Here is a 15,149-nt window from a genome sequence, read left to right on the forward strand (position 1 = left end):
AACATGCTTGTAATCTAAAACACTCATACAGGGTGGGCAAGAAGTCCATAGATACTTTAAAAATGCATAAAAACGGAAAAAATAACCAAAATAAAAAACGGTATGCAGGGTTAGCATCGCTAGTTCACAGGAATTTTTTTAAGATGGGAAAAAAAGAACTAAAAAAACAGCCAATAGATGGCACTGGTATGAGCGACTTCGGTGGAAATATGCAAACGAGATGATTATAAGAACTTGCGCTCCTAATCCACAATCAATTCACCGTTTAAATTGTGTATGTGAACAAGGACGCTGAGAGTAAAGGATAAAAGAGATTGTTGGTGAAGTTTTGTTTTACATGAGCCAGGAATCAGCTACCGCTGCCTTGCGTAAATTCAGAGTTCAGAAGAATGTGAGGACTGAAAAAGGGCTCAAAGCTTGTTCAATAGTTTGAGGAAACTGGAACGCTGGAGGATTGTGTAAAAGCCAGATGACCATGTTTAAAGAAGGCAAGTTCGCTGTGTGTTGCAACCGAAATAGAAGCATTAGCATGGGAATCAGCTGCAGGGACCAGCAGTGCTTGTGAAGCTGCCAGACGCTTGGGCTTACCACCATCCTCAGTACGCAATATTCTTCATGGAATCCTTGATTTGTACCCATACAGATTGCAGTCGTGCCAACTTTTACCAGCATATACCGTACAGAGGGAAGCATTTGCGAGCATTGGACTTTCCCCAAAATTGAACAGAATCCCACCCGGGTCATTAACATCTTGTAGACAGGTGAAGCTCATTTTCCGCTTCATGGCAATGTTAATACCCATAACTGTCGCATCTGAGCGATGTCTAATCCACATGAGTACATGCAGAAACAATTGCATTCCCTAAAAAGTGAGTGTGGTGTGGATTCATAGGTTCGTTCATCATATGACCCTTCTTCTTTAAAACACAGTGCCCAGTAAATGGGTGGAAAACAGCTACGGTGAATGAGCAGCATTATATAACACTTCTGCGCGAGAAGGTTGTGGAATGTTTGCGTGAAAGAGATGAGCTTTCTACTGCCTTTATGCAAGATGGAGCAACTAGTCACACTGATACTCCGGTCAAGGCATTCTTGATACAGATGCTCGGGGAAGACAAAATCATTAGCAGGCATTGCAGGTTCCCATAGGCTCCCTCTCCAGATTTGCACCGGCAGACTTTTGGTTATGGGGATATTTGAAATCCCGGGTGTATCACTCGGGTACATCCAATCTGTCGAAACTGAAAGATGCGATCTGATGGAGAGAGGTCATATATACATCCGGACCTGCTGCACTCTGCCATTGCTGGATTTGATTAGCCTGCAATGTGTTATCCCTGTGGTGGTGGTCATGTGGAAAACGTACTGCTGTAATAAACGATTTTTAGAAATTCTGTTTGTTGTTTGCATATCTTTTCTTTGACTTGTGTACGTCAGTGCCACCTATCAGTTGTTTGACTTTTTTTTAGTCTTAAAAACATTCCTGTGACCTAGCGATGCTAACCCTACAAACCGTTTTTTATTCCGGTTGTTTTTCCGGTTTTTATGAATTTTGAAGTTTTTACTGACTTTTTGCCTACCCTGTATATCAAAGCAAACAATTTCATAAGAATTAACGGAAACTCAACTGATTTGTTCCACAACCATCTGCCTCATGCCAGTCACAATCATTTTCAAAAATGAAGTGCAGCTTGATTAATTTTATATATATTACTGTATTTTTATTTATTTTGCACTGTGAGCTTGAGAATTTCCAGAAAAATACAAAAGAGCAGAGGCTTCACTTTAGAATCTTTGCTTGCATAACACATAAAAATAGGGCAAGACAGTCTTTTATGGGCTTGTGCTATGTGAATGACTTTTCCATTAAAAAGATTCCTGAACGAATGAGCCCATAGGGCCCAGGAAGGTCAAACAAGAGCTTCTAAATTATTGAAGATTTTCATTGATAAGCATATATATATATACATACATACATATATATTTTTTAATTTGATATTTCACTAAAATCACAAAAAAAATGCTTGAACAAAACCCCTGAATTCATTAAGGCGGCCTTGCACACAGTGAGAGAACAGGAAGTTGCCTTAGTTGTGATCATGTGATGCTCATCAAACATGAATACACAAAGCCTTGTATAAAGTAGTCTACATCTAGAAGGTTTTGATATACATACTACTTGTATTGCAAGACAGTGGTCATTTTATCAAGTCAAAATTTGTAAAAAAAAAGTTACTTATCTTATAAAGCACTCGTAAACCAAATCAGGATTCATACAAAATGTACTAAATAAAAATTAAGGAGTTTTTAAGTACTTTTTAAGGAGTCATAGCAAACTTCAGAACTTATGAATTTTACAGAAAAAAAGGCACATATGCAAATGTATTTTAAATCTGCCACACAATTTTTCACTCTTCTCAAAAATATAGATGTAGAGCAGTTTAGAAATTATAACTTTGATTTTTTATATTTTTTTTAACTAGCATAAGAATTCATAAAGTAATCAATCCACATACAGATAATCCATACTTTTCCGTTGTCACCAAAGTGTTTTAAACCTTCAAGTTTAGGTCAAAAGTAAAACATAATATTTGATTAACATTTTGGTTAAAAGTATTCATAACAGCATCACATAAATTATAAAAACTTGGTGATATTCATTCCCAAGCACCCCTAAATTATTCAAAATAAAAGTACCAAAGCTGAGAAAGATTTTCTTTTCAAAATTATTCACATTTGCAAAAACCATAAATATTGAGCCTCACACGTGTATACAAAACAAAATTACTTTCATTAACCGAATTTCTTTCCAAGGAGATATATCAAAATTGTTCTTATACAGAATTTCATTTCATGATTACAATGATATCCATATGACTATGAGACATAACTTTTGTAGACAAAAATGTGTTTTCAGATCTATTCACAATTTTAAAATCTATAATTAATATAAAAATTATCTTGCTTGCTGTGACTAAATAGTAATTACCTCGACTGTTTGTTCCACCCAAGTGACAGTACAGCATCATGGTGCATATCTTGTGTACTTTTCTAAAATTTAACAGTATATTTAGACATGAGATTATGAAAAAAAAAATCTACAAAATTGAAATTAAACTTCTCCAATACAAAGGAAGAGTCATAAAAGCAGTCACAGTAAATTATAATGAAAATATTTTTGCATGTGGTTCAAAAGGCTTCTTAGACAAAGAAAAACAAATTGTATTATACATGGTGTCCTACAATAGACTGGCGGTTTTCAAAACGGGACAGCAAGAAAACTGACAGATATTAGTCATTCTTGTGGAATATAAATGTGCAAAGTCATGAATTTCAAGTATGTCATTCATGTTGCAAGGGGTTGTATAGTTATTAAAATGAAAAAATTAACTTTTTATATGGACACAGAGTGCCGAAAAACCCAACTGGAAAAAGTTGCCGTCTCTCCTGATGCCAACAAAAAAATTTCAATGTTCCTAAAGTGCAATATTCACAGAAATATCTGAATTCAAAAGTTGGGAAAGAGGCATTGTCTGTTGGGTTTTTGTTGTTCTTTGTCAACTTTTTTATTTTTAAATTCAAATATCTCAGCGAATATTGAGCTTAGAATCTTGGTTTTTTTTATTTTTTTGGCCTCGGGAGAGACCAGGCAACAACTTTCTAATTAGGCTTTTGGGCATGGGGTGCCCTTATAAAAAAGTTATTTTTTTTTATTTTAATAACTATGCAACCAACACCTTGCAACATGAATGATGTATCTGAAATTCCAGACTTCGCATATTTATATTCTACAATAATGACTAATATCTGTCAGTTTTCTTGCCATCCCATTTGGAAAACAATCAGTCAATTCTGGGGCACTGTAACTAAAGAGAAGAAAAACTCATGTTATGCTATTTCCCAAAAGTTACTAATTTTTCAAATTTATTTTTTTACTCATGTTACAGATTTGAAAAAAAAAACTGTTACACTACAATAACATGAAATTAAGTAATCTTTTTTATCATATCAGAGTAAGTATCACAAACACATGATATCTGAAAAAATTAAAGATGACTGAATGGAAGTGAGGATGGTATGAGTATCTGCTGTTAGGCAATCCTTTCAAGTACTGGGCTGTAAACTAAAATATTATTTTTAAGCAACAAAAACTGTTTTCAGATGTAACAAAAAAAGTAATAACTTACATAAAAATGTACACATACAGACTTTCAACTAATTTAAAAGTTTAGATTACATTCATGTACAATATACCTGTTTCAAATCGGCATTGATGCCTAGAGAAGATATGGGCTCTAACATATCCACTACATCTAAGTCCCAGATATTTATCACTGGTGTCATATCACCAACAGCAACATAGTTTCCTTAAAATTAAATATTAAGTTCAGTGAGATCAAATACAACAGGCATATTGCCCAATCGAGGTAGCTGAAAAAAGATGCCAATAAAAAATATGGATGTCAAATATTACTAAAATACGGCAGTCCAATATAAGAGCATATATCACGAAAAACGAATAACTAATATACAGGGTGTCCTGTAAGTGCTAGCACAGCTTTTATCTCATCAACCATCCATTGTAGAGGTATGATTCCAATTCCAAAAATGCTCAACAGGCATTCAAAAATCACCCTGTACCAGTTTTGAGTGTGAAAATACAGTGTAAAAAAATCAAAAATCTAAATTTTGATATGGTCCCCATGTGCTCTAACTTCTAATTAGAATGTTGTTGTCCAGTCTCTCCTGGTGCCAAATAAAAACTTGCATGTTTTTAAGTGTAATATTAACCGAGATATTTGAATTCAAAAAATGGAGGACATTTGGGGAAGAAAAGCATTAAATGCGAGTAAAACTGTTTTTCTGCATATTTAACACTCTGTTCTTTCTAAAATTTTCTCCGTCTTTCAAATTGGAATATTTCAGTAGTAACATGGAATTTTTTAGTTGGCACCAGAAGAGACAGAACAAAAACTTCAACTAGAAGCTAGAGCACAGGGGGACCGTTTAAAAATTTAGAATTTTTATTTTGTAACAGTGTATTTTCACTCTCAAAACTGATACAGGGTAATTTTTGAACACCTGCTGAGCATTTTCTAAATTGGAACGATACCTCTACGGCGGATGGTTGATGAGATAAAGGCTGCACTAGCACTTACAGGGGACACCCTATATAATACATTGCCCATAAAAAGATTATGGTTGTCTTATCTATGTATGGATAGCTTTTTGATTTATCCCACTATGTTTATCATATACATCTTTTTAAACACGTCAATCGTATTCGAATTCATGACTCCCAAAGGTAAGCTATTCCATTTATTTACAACCCTATTTAGAGAAAACTTATTGTTGGGGTTTGTTACAATCCACCGAATAGGGATCAAACTTCATCGTCAGTAATTGAAATCCCCCAGTATGACAATCCTCTTATGCTAACACATGTAGGAAATTTCATTATGAATAAGTATAAGAGGGTTGTCATACTGGGGAATTTCAATTACCCGGGTATCGATTGGGAGAACCTTTCAGCTAGAGATCAATATGAAAGAAACTTTCTTAAGTTGGTGCTCGAAAGTTTTTGTATCAGCATGTATCAGAAGCCACTAGGGGTATTGCTATTTTGGATTTAGTTATCACAAATACCAAGGATTTTGTTGAACATGTTTCGGTGAGGACGAGTTTTCTTCCAGTGATCATCATGTCAGTTTTCACTAACTTTTTTTCCAGAAAGGCTGACAACAAAAGACTGGTTCCTTACTTTCGGAGAACTAACTTTGATGTTTTGAGAGAAAGGTTAGCAAAAGTTTTCAAAGATCGGTTGGAATCAGTCAGGGTGGTAAGTCAATGGGAAAAATCTAATATGATGCTATCTTCTGTTCCTCCAATGAGACACATTCAAGAAATAAAGTTTTTCTTTATAGCCCAAGCCTTTTGTGTGCCAACAAAAGTATGCATAGCTCTTCGCTGCATCCCCTCAACCAGGTCTATATCCCTGTATGACATGGTCTCCACAAAACCTTACAGCATTCTCCAGGACAGGACGAACTAAGCCTCAGAAAAGCAAAAGAATGACTTTAGGAGATAAGTGACCTTTAGGAATGAAATAGAGCATTCTATTCACCTTTCTCACCACTGCTGAACAATGATCATCAAACCTAAGTTGTTTGTCAATGAAAATTCACAAAACGGTGATCCTAATAGCATCCAGGACAGTAATACCATTCAACTTGTAAGTGAAACGTGGGTTGTTCAAACCAAAATGAGCGACCATGCACCAATGATATTAGTTAACAATATATAACTAAATATCATTAAAATTATTATTAATACATATTAATCATAAAAATACTTGGGCCTTTGTAATAAAATATGGAACCAAGTATATGCAGTGATACCCCACTACAAAAATATTATTTATCATAAAGAAATTTCTCTAGTACTAATACCTGGCAAATTTGATGATCTGTTGTAATTTAACCATTCCAATGTAACGGGAAATGCTGGCAGAATGATATCATGGTGAACATACAGGTCACCAGCTTCTTCATTATACACTAGAAAAATAGAATACAAGAATTCACATTTTAATTTTTTTAAGAGAGACTTATAGCTTATTATTACTCAGTGTTGTGAACACCCTACCTTACAATATTGGTAATGAAAAAGTTTGCACTCAAATTCAAATAGCTTAGAAAGAAAATTTACTTCCTTTACCATCTGAACTGAAATGGCAAAATTTTGATCAACTTTCTTAACATCTTTTAAGTGTTAGATAAAAATTGTGCATTATGGTCTTTGAATGCCGTGACAATTGTGCTGTTTTCCTACATTATAGACATTCTACCATAAAGTTTATGGCATAAACTGAAAACTTTTTGAAATGTGGGAGAAACCTTACACAATAATGAACTCCTAGAGCGATAGGAAATGATATTGTACATAATAGAAAAAATATCAGGACTTTGAAAATGAAGCTTCTTAAATGGCAACTCAAGTTTGGGATCAACTGCTTTTTGGAAATACATTATCAGAAATATGATTCTTACAAAAATGAAGTTTTTGAATTTTGTAAATCTAACCTTTTGAGAGGTGATGGTTTCACTGCAAAAAACCACCTGTTTAAAAAATTTTTCCTCAGCTGGCTGGTGGTTTAGGGGCGTTTGATTTGGAAAAATGTTTATTAACATACAATAAAGCTATTACATATTATATCTTTAATTGGTGTAAGATTGTGTGTGCCCAAGTGGTTTTTCTCAAAAAAAAACATTACAATAAGAACCACTGGTCAGAATTTCTTGAAAATTTGCACAGATAAAGCAATGGAATTTTCTTTGGTGGAAGGAAAAATGCTTTAAAAAGTAGATGATGCTGTACTTGGATAGTGGTACAATCTAAGAAAGGTACAATCTATTTTGTGCAACCACATCATTTCGGCAGTTCAACAGCATCAGTGTGTGGATAGCAGGACTGGACAAACACCAAATCACCATAGTGACCAGAAAATCAGTTTTGGTGCCTTAAATTTTATATACATTGCTAAAATGAAATGCGACACAATTTTTTTTTAATTTTGTAATAATGTGTCTTTCAACATGGGAATGGGTCATAAAGTTCCGGAAAAGTAAAAGAGCGAGAAAAAAAACCATTCAGGACTGTTTTTCTTGGGAAAAAACATGCTCCACTCCTAAGAAATTTGGCTGGTGCCTAAATTTTTTTTTGTTTTGTCCAGTTCTGGTGGATAGCACAAGTTCTATCAAGTTCACATTGCAACACCAGCGAAGCAGCTGCTAAAGAACCATTTTGAAAATAAGATGACACGACACATGGCTGGCATGTTTACCTGAAAGGTAAATGCTACTATAGCCCCTGCAACTTTTGGCTTTGGGGATACCCCAAATGTTATGTGCAGTGGTCGGATTGCAAATTTTGAATTGAAAGCACATCCACATCATTACCATGACATAGGTCTACTCTGATTTGTAGTTGAACACACATTTTTGCGCTTCATAGCTCTCATAGCCAGAACATGGTAGACAACATATTTAACATTTCTTGGGTTAGTTGTTTATTTAAATGACTATTTTTTGTGTTCCCATGAATTATGAAATCTCCAATACTAATTAAATTATAATTTTGCCTTGACTGGCTATCGTTTCCATTCTGCGAGCAAATTTCCTGCCTGCTGGATGAGTATAGCATCTATGTATTTTACATTTTCAAATATTTTTCTCCCCCATCCCCATACAAAATTTCATTGCTTCAGGAATATTCATGCAACTTTTCAAGTCATTTTGACTAGTGGTTTTTATTTTGCAGTGTTTTGAAATCAGAACTTTAGTTATAATCACCCTGTATATCATAAATCATTGCTAATTAATCTGCATTAATTATGCTTCATTAAACACATTGTATTTGCCTAGTTTTTATCACAGTTTTCGCAAAACAACATCTTAATTAAGCATATTGAAAATAACTGGAGGAAAAAAATCTCTATTATTAGGTTAATAATACAGGCTGTTTCAAAAAGAATCATCCAATTTAAAAAAAAACATAACTATTCAGCTTTTAATTCGTTTTGATCGAATAATGTATAGGTAAAAAGGGAAAAATCTTGAGTTTCACACAGTTGCAAGCAGGTAGCGTTAATGCTTCTGTTGCCACTTCAGTGTTTGTCAAGATGGCAACTGCACGACAAAAATCGTTTCGTGTTCTAAGCTTCGTGAAGTGCGAGTCCGTAGCAACTGTTCATCATGCTTTTCGTCGACAATACCCTGGTGTTAAACTTCCTACCACTCAGAGCATTAAGCGATGGTATAAACAATTGCAAAACATGAGTTGTCTGTGTAAAGGGAAATCCTCTGGCCATCTCCGCAAGTCAGACAAAAATGTAAAGCACATCCGACAGAATTTCACACATAGTCCACAGAAATCCACTCACAGTGGATGCAAACATGCTTGCAAAAGTTTGGGACGAATTTGACTACCGTATAGACATATGCCGTGCATCCCAAGGTGAAAATATTGAGCACCTTTAACTTGGTTTGTAAAAAAACTTCATGATTAGCCATGTAATATAAAATTAATCTTAAGTGTCTATGTTCAATATTTTTTCGTAATATATGCATTTCAAATCAGGTGATTCTTTTTGAAACACGTATTGTTGTATTAAGAGTTCTCAAACACAAATAATCCCTTGAATTCTGCAATTTAATTTTATAGCTTGTTTTTATTTAAATGTAAGAAATATTTATAAATTAATTAATATGGGAATTGTGTTAATTAAATTAATAAACATTCCACTTTAATTGTTAGAAATTTGAATGGTTTTCTAGAAATTTTATTGTTTTTAATGTAAATGCTATTAAAACCCAGTTTAATGGTTTAAAAAAAAACATTTTTTTTACAAACCCCAATTCTCTGGTGTACTATTATTATAAAAATAACTTGGGAAATTCTTCTACTCAATTTTTAAAATCTTTTTTCAAGTTAATATATAATGACTCGTATTAACTTAGCAAAGATTTTGAAAAAATTCATTTTTATTTTTAATACTTACCAATGAAACAATAAATAATTATCACTATTTTTATCCCTTTGATGTAAAACTACATCTTTAAAATTCATTAATATCATGGTATACGGGGGCATTGGTTACACTGCTAAACCACCAACCATTTCCCTTCTGAGGGATGCAAAAAAAAAAAATTCAGCATATTTCACATTCATAAGGCAGAGACATTATATTTATCAAGTAATTTCATTAAATATTGCACAAAATAAAAAGCTTTTCAAAGGGTTAACATACTTTAAAAAAAAAATTGTTACAAGCATTTCGGTGAACAAGAATATACTCATATTTAATTTACTAACAAACCATAAAAAAAAAAAAAAGTGAATGCATGATTTAGATCAGGAGCATTCTTTTCCTTTATATAACTTCTTAGGGTTTCAACAAAAGACATTTCATTATGCGACCATTTTCTTTTAATTTCAGTTCAATCTCTGTCAATATGCTTATTTTTAACCTGAATTATGATCTTGGATATCATTAATACATATGAGCATGGTTTAATCCATAGTTTCTCAACCTTTTTTCTCCCATCGCCCCCTAACGCAATCTATCCCATAGGATCCTATGTTACACCCGTAGCTTCTACCGTCCCTCTGGAACATTCCATCTCCCCCAAGGGGGCATTAACGCTCACGTTGAGAATCACTGGTTTAATCTGAATTTCCATAAACAACACATCTTCATTCTTTCTCTTATTGGACCACCACTTGATAAATTTTCTTCAATTGACTACATTCAATAATCATTGATAATTGCAATGCCAAATTTTTTTAGCACAGTCATATTTTTCTATGCCTCTGTCAACTTCTAGTATAAAATTAAATTTCACCAGATAAACTCAGACATTTTTAAAATTTGCATTCACATACACAATATTCATTTTTTATTGCCTGTTGGTAAAAAAAAAAAAGTTTTTCTAGCATGCCAGCTAATGTTTGTGACAAACAAGTGGATAGTCATAAGAAAAATAATTTCTCAGAGAAACATTTTCAGTATTTAATTTTTAGAGTTTGAAATTAGATATTGATTGCATGAATGAATGAACGCCAGGGTCTCTCTGCCACCGGACTTATCATGTTGCCGAGATCTCTTCCAGCCCAGCTTCGTGGCAGAGTCTGGAACAAAGTGAGTGTGTACACCTAACACCGAGTGTGTAGCTAGTGTTGTGTATGATATTTCAGTGCTGCCATCTATACTTCTAATTGTGAGTGAAGTGTAATGATTGAATATTTGTAACATTGTAGGCCTGTTGCTCTCTGTGGCGAGACTTTTTAACGGGGAGATCAGCTCGCATTCGTGCCTTGAAGTTGGGAACCACAGAAAACCAACTTCAGCCGACCACCACTGTGGAGTTCAAACCCGGATCCTCGCATCATGAGTCCGTCACTATACCCACTCGACCACCACAGCGGCAGATATTGATTGCACTAGTTATGACAAATTAATCGATATTGTAAACAAGTTCAACCATACCTCCATAAAGGCTAACCTTGTTTCTATAATGGAAAATAATTAGAGAATGTTCTTACATAATTGGAGTTTATAAAATAAATAACTAGCAAACATACCATATACCTCCAATGTGCTATTTTCATTCTCAACATGACCAACAACAAGTAAGTTATCATTTTCTTTTATTAGAAAATCTTCTTTTTCATCATCATCATCCTCCCACTCATCCTAACAAATAAAATAGAAACTATAAACAATACAGCAAGACTCTTTTGGATATTCTCAAAATTACTTTAAATGGCAAATTTTTTTTTTTTTAGACATGAAAAAATTGATTTAAAAATACATCATTTAAGATTTAAACCAGGTTATCATTTTGAATTACTATTGTTCAAAACCGTAAGTATAGTTTTTCTAATTATTAAATAGTTTTTTAAAATAAAAAATTGGTTGTACATAACATGAAATGCACGACTTTAATTGCATGTTATATGCTTAAACTCCACAAAAATTTTCATCAATACACTTAAAGAGTCGGGGCAAAGAACGCTTTCAGTCCATAAAACAAAATTTTGCAAGAGACAAAAAATGTTTTTCTTTAGAAATCTGGTTTCGCTTTCTGCTGTGCATGTCACAAATTACTTTTTTTACACACGTGGTGGACTCTGCATGTTTTTCCATCTATAGGAATATGCTGTGACCAAGATCATTGTTCCCTCTTATGCCCTATTTTTCTTCCTTTATTAAAGTGGACTGAAAGCATTTTCGCCTCTGGTGTTTTACGTGGTCAAAAGAGATGACACTGAACTATGCAAAACTGCAAAATCATTCATTTCGATTTTTTTTTGGGCTGAAAGTGTTTTTTCCCCCACCCTTCGCTTGTTTCCATAAATAAGACAAAAATGAAAAAAAAATTAGCTATAACTCAGAATTTTACATGTAGATTTTATTGAACTTAGCAAAAGTATATAACACATTTTAGGAAGCTTTCAATAATCATGTTTTTAAAATTAGCACATGAAATTGGCAAATGGGATGTGCCATTTTGGTATGGAAAAAACATAAAATATTGAGTTCAATCACTCTTACACTACCCTAAAGCAGTGATTCTCAATCTTTTTTTGAATAACTGCTATGGTGGTGCAAGCCCCTTATATATACCTTTATTTACTTACTGAATTTTACAATTTGTATTTCTGGAGCAGCCATTGAGCCTCTGGGAAAACATGTTGATCTTTAAATACTTCATTGAGCTTAGGTTGTTAAATGTTGTTCTAGAGCAGCGGTTCTGAACCAGTGCTCTGCGAAGGCTTTGGGACTCTGTGGTCACTTGAGGAAAATAAAAAAACAGTAAGCCCCCTGTACGGATCATGCTGATCCCTTGAGAACATGTGAGAATCACATTTAAAAAAAAAAATTGGGAAGAAAATTAGAAATATTTTTAAACAAAAATAAATCAGTAATTTTTATGAATAAATAAAAAATAGGCCTACAGGCTTCGCCATAGAAATTATAAACCAGAAAGGACTCCGCGAGTCAAAGAACTGCTGTTTTAGAACATCTGAAACAAGCTTAACAGGATTCAGTTTAAGACACTCTTCAACACTACAAGCTTTGGGTGATTCAGCATTGTAATCATGCAAGATGAAATTTCTATTTCATCCTTCTATTTACTACACACATCAAGTTCACTGGGATACATTGAGAAATCCTTATAGGATATAAACCTTAAGATGTGCTAAAAATTCAGAAAAACTTTGTAACCACTAAAAAAATTTCAACCATCAAATATTAAAATTAGAAATAAGGTCTGGTCATACTACTGTGCCTAACAAAACTATAGGTGATCATTTTTAAAAATATTTATTAAAAGTAAACTATGTAAGAACCTACTTCCTCATTCGATATTTTATATGGATCATCAAATGCAGCTTCGAGATCTTCAGTTTTGAACACAGTGGTTTTTTTCTGTTCTACAAACAAAAAATAAAATAAATAAAAATTTATCTTATTGATATCATAGAAAACACGGCCCCAAGGGCAATGTCCGGTCCTTATCTATCTACAATACAAAGCAAACTATCTTGATGTTCGTAAACACATATAACTATTGATATTAATGATTGATTGCAGTGTTTAAAAGTTTTTGATCAATTATAACAATTTCTGCAAACAAATATATTTGTTTAAATTTTATCACTTTCACTGTATATATAACCATTTCTATGCACCCAGCTATAAGGGTTCCAGTCTCAAGCACAAAAAATAAATAAGAATCACAATTTGCAGAAGATAAGCCACTTTAGACACATATTCATACAATATATGGGGGGGGGGAGGGGGTCCAGAAGTTTGGGCCTGCTTTGAAAAAATATTTTAAAAAGGCTGTTAAAGACAAATGGCTTAAAGCATTTAAAAGAGGTTTCAAAGTTTTTTAAATTTAGTACAAAATTTCAACATGTGCACCTTTGGTGATGCACGCTATATAGGTGAGCCTATATAGCATTTTTTGCCATGTTCTTTATCCCTTTCAGACCAGGAAATTTTTGAAAGCATGAATTTTTGTTAGTATCTAACCTGCACGATCGTTTGAACTCAGTAAAAAAACTTTGAAACCTTTTTCAAATGTTTTAAGCAATTTGTCTATCTTTGATATTTTTTTCGAAACAAGTTTAGACTTCTGGACCATCCGGTATTATAATCTTAAACAATGTTGGATCAGAGAAGGTAATTTTTTCATGATAAAATGATGACTCCAGATGTTCATGATTGATGAATTGTAAGATGTCTCTAATTACATTAGTGACCAACCATAAAAAATTTTTTGTCTAATAATTTTGAGTGCCTGCACTAATTGTAGGCCCAGGGCCCATCAGTAAAAATGCCACTGGGGATATGCAATGCATAGCTTATGGCAGTGTTTCTTAAGCATTTCGTCCCTAGGATCATCAAAATGCCTAAAACAACAATCGAACCACTAACTTAATAATATTATTAACATAGTGACCTAATTTTTTATTTGTACCTATTTGAATATTAGAAATATTAGTTGCATACGAATCGAATAATTTCCACCTAGTTCGAATTAAATTTTCAAATCTGCTTCCTGACCAATGGTTGAGAAATGCTGGCTTAAAAGTTAAAAATGTTTGGGCAAGGGCAATACAAGGCCAAAATAGAATTTATCAGACTTGAATATATCACTGGAGATTAAAAAAATCAACTTCTCCAAGTTTATACAGGGTGGTAACTATAGACCGCCCAATAATAACACACAATGTTTTGTGAAAAACTTATATGGAAAAATGTTTTCAGTTTTTTGTGATTTGACATATAATCAAGGAGTTATTTTTTCTTTATTTGACAAAAACACAAATACAAACTGTTACTAAAGATAAAAACAGAAACAAAAAACACATAAAAATACATAAATTAGGAACATTCACTCTGTGACTCCATGGGATTACGGTATCCTTCTAGTATGTTTACAAAAAATAATCTATTGTCTGTTTGCACATTGCAACCGTCATTCATTTTTCAAAGATTTTTTTAGTTTTTAGTTCAAGCTATTATAAGAATAATTTTACTTTTGTATAAAGTAGCACAATGAAAATGTAAGCATCAAAAATTGATTGATATCATAATCCTGCCAAATTCATCAAACGTACACCAAACATATAACTTAAGAGTTTTTGAAGGTGTTAATATTATATTAACCCCAAGAGAAAATCGAGAAAGCAAAAACAATTTTTTTCTTCTCTTTTGCCTGTGTGAACTTTTCAAATTTCTATGCAGTTGGTACAATTTTCTCAGATTGCAGTTTTTGATTTCATCCATGAGATTATAAAAAAAACTGCTGCCCCAAAAATTCTGAAATTTTGCAGAAATGTTTACTCGCTATATGTTAGTAAAATGAGAACCTCCGATTTTGAAGTTAACCCCAGCATTTTTTAAAAAAAATGTTCAATTCAAGTTTTTGAAATTTATATGTTTTTTTTGTTTTTTTTTTACTTTAAAAATTCATAACATTCTAATGAATGATCAGATATTCAGACGTTCCAACTTTTTAAATCCGGAGATTCTCCCCCCCCCCCCGACACTCATAGACTCGATAAAAAAAAAA

General features: G+C 33.1%; 1 protein-coding gene across 1 annotated transcript in view; it reads right to left on the minus strand.

Moving 5' to 3' along the window:
• Positions 1 to 15,149, minus strand: part of nclb (PWP1 homolog no child left behind) — a 47,522-nt gene that overhangs the window by 11,294 nt on the left and 21,079 nt on the right. Inside the window, exons 4-8 of the mRNA XM_089254093.1 lie at positions 12,920 to 12,999; positions 11,143 to 11,254; positions 6,450 to 6,557; positions 4,255 to 4,367; positions 2,990 to 3,051 (exon numbers count right to left, since the gene is read on the minus strand). Coding sequence (XP_089110219.1) covers positions 2,990 to 3,051; positions 4,255 to 4,367; positions 6,450 to 6,557; positions 11,143 to 11,254; positions 12,920 to 12,999 — 475 coding nt within the window. The remainder of the gene's footprint in view (positions 1 to 2,989; positions 3,052 to 4,254; positions 4,368 to 6,449; positions 6,558 to 11,142; positions 11,255 to 12,919; positions 13,000 to 15,149) is intronic.

The sequence above is a fragment of the Pholcus phalangioides genome, unplaced genomic scaffold, assembly GCF_987345545.1.
Source record: "Pholcus phalangioides strain wild (caught in Gottingen) unplaced genomic scaffold, Ppha-v1.0 ptg000039l_1, whole genome shotgun sequence".
Classification (NCBI taxonomy): domain Eukaryota; kingdom Metazoa; phylum Arthropoda; class Arachnida; order Araneae; family Pholcidae; genus Pholcus; species Pholcus phalangioides.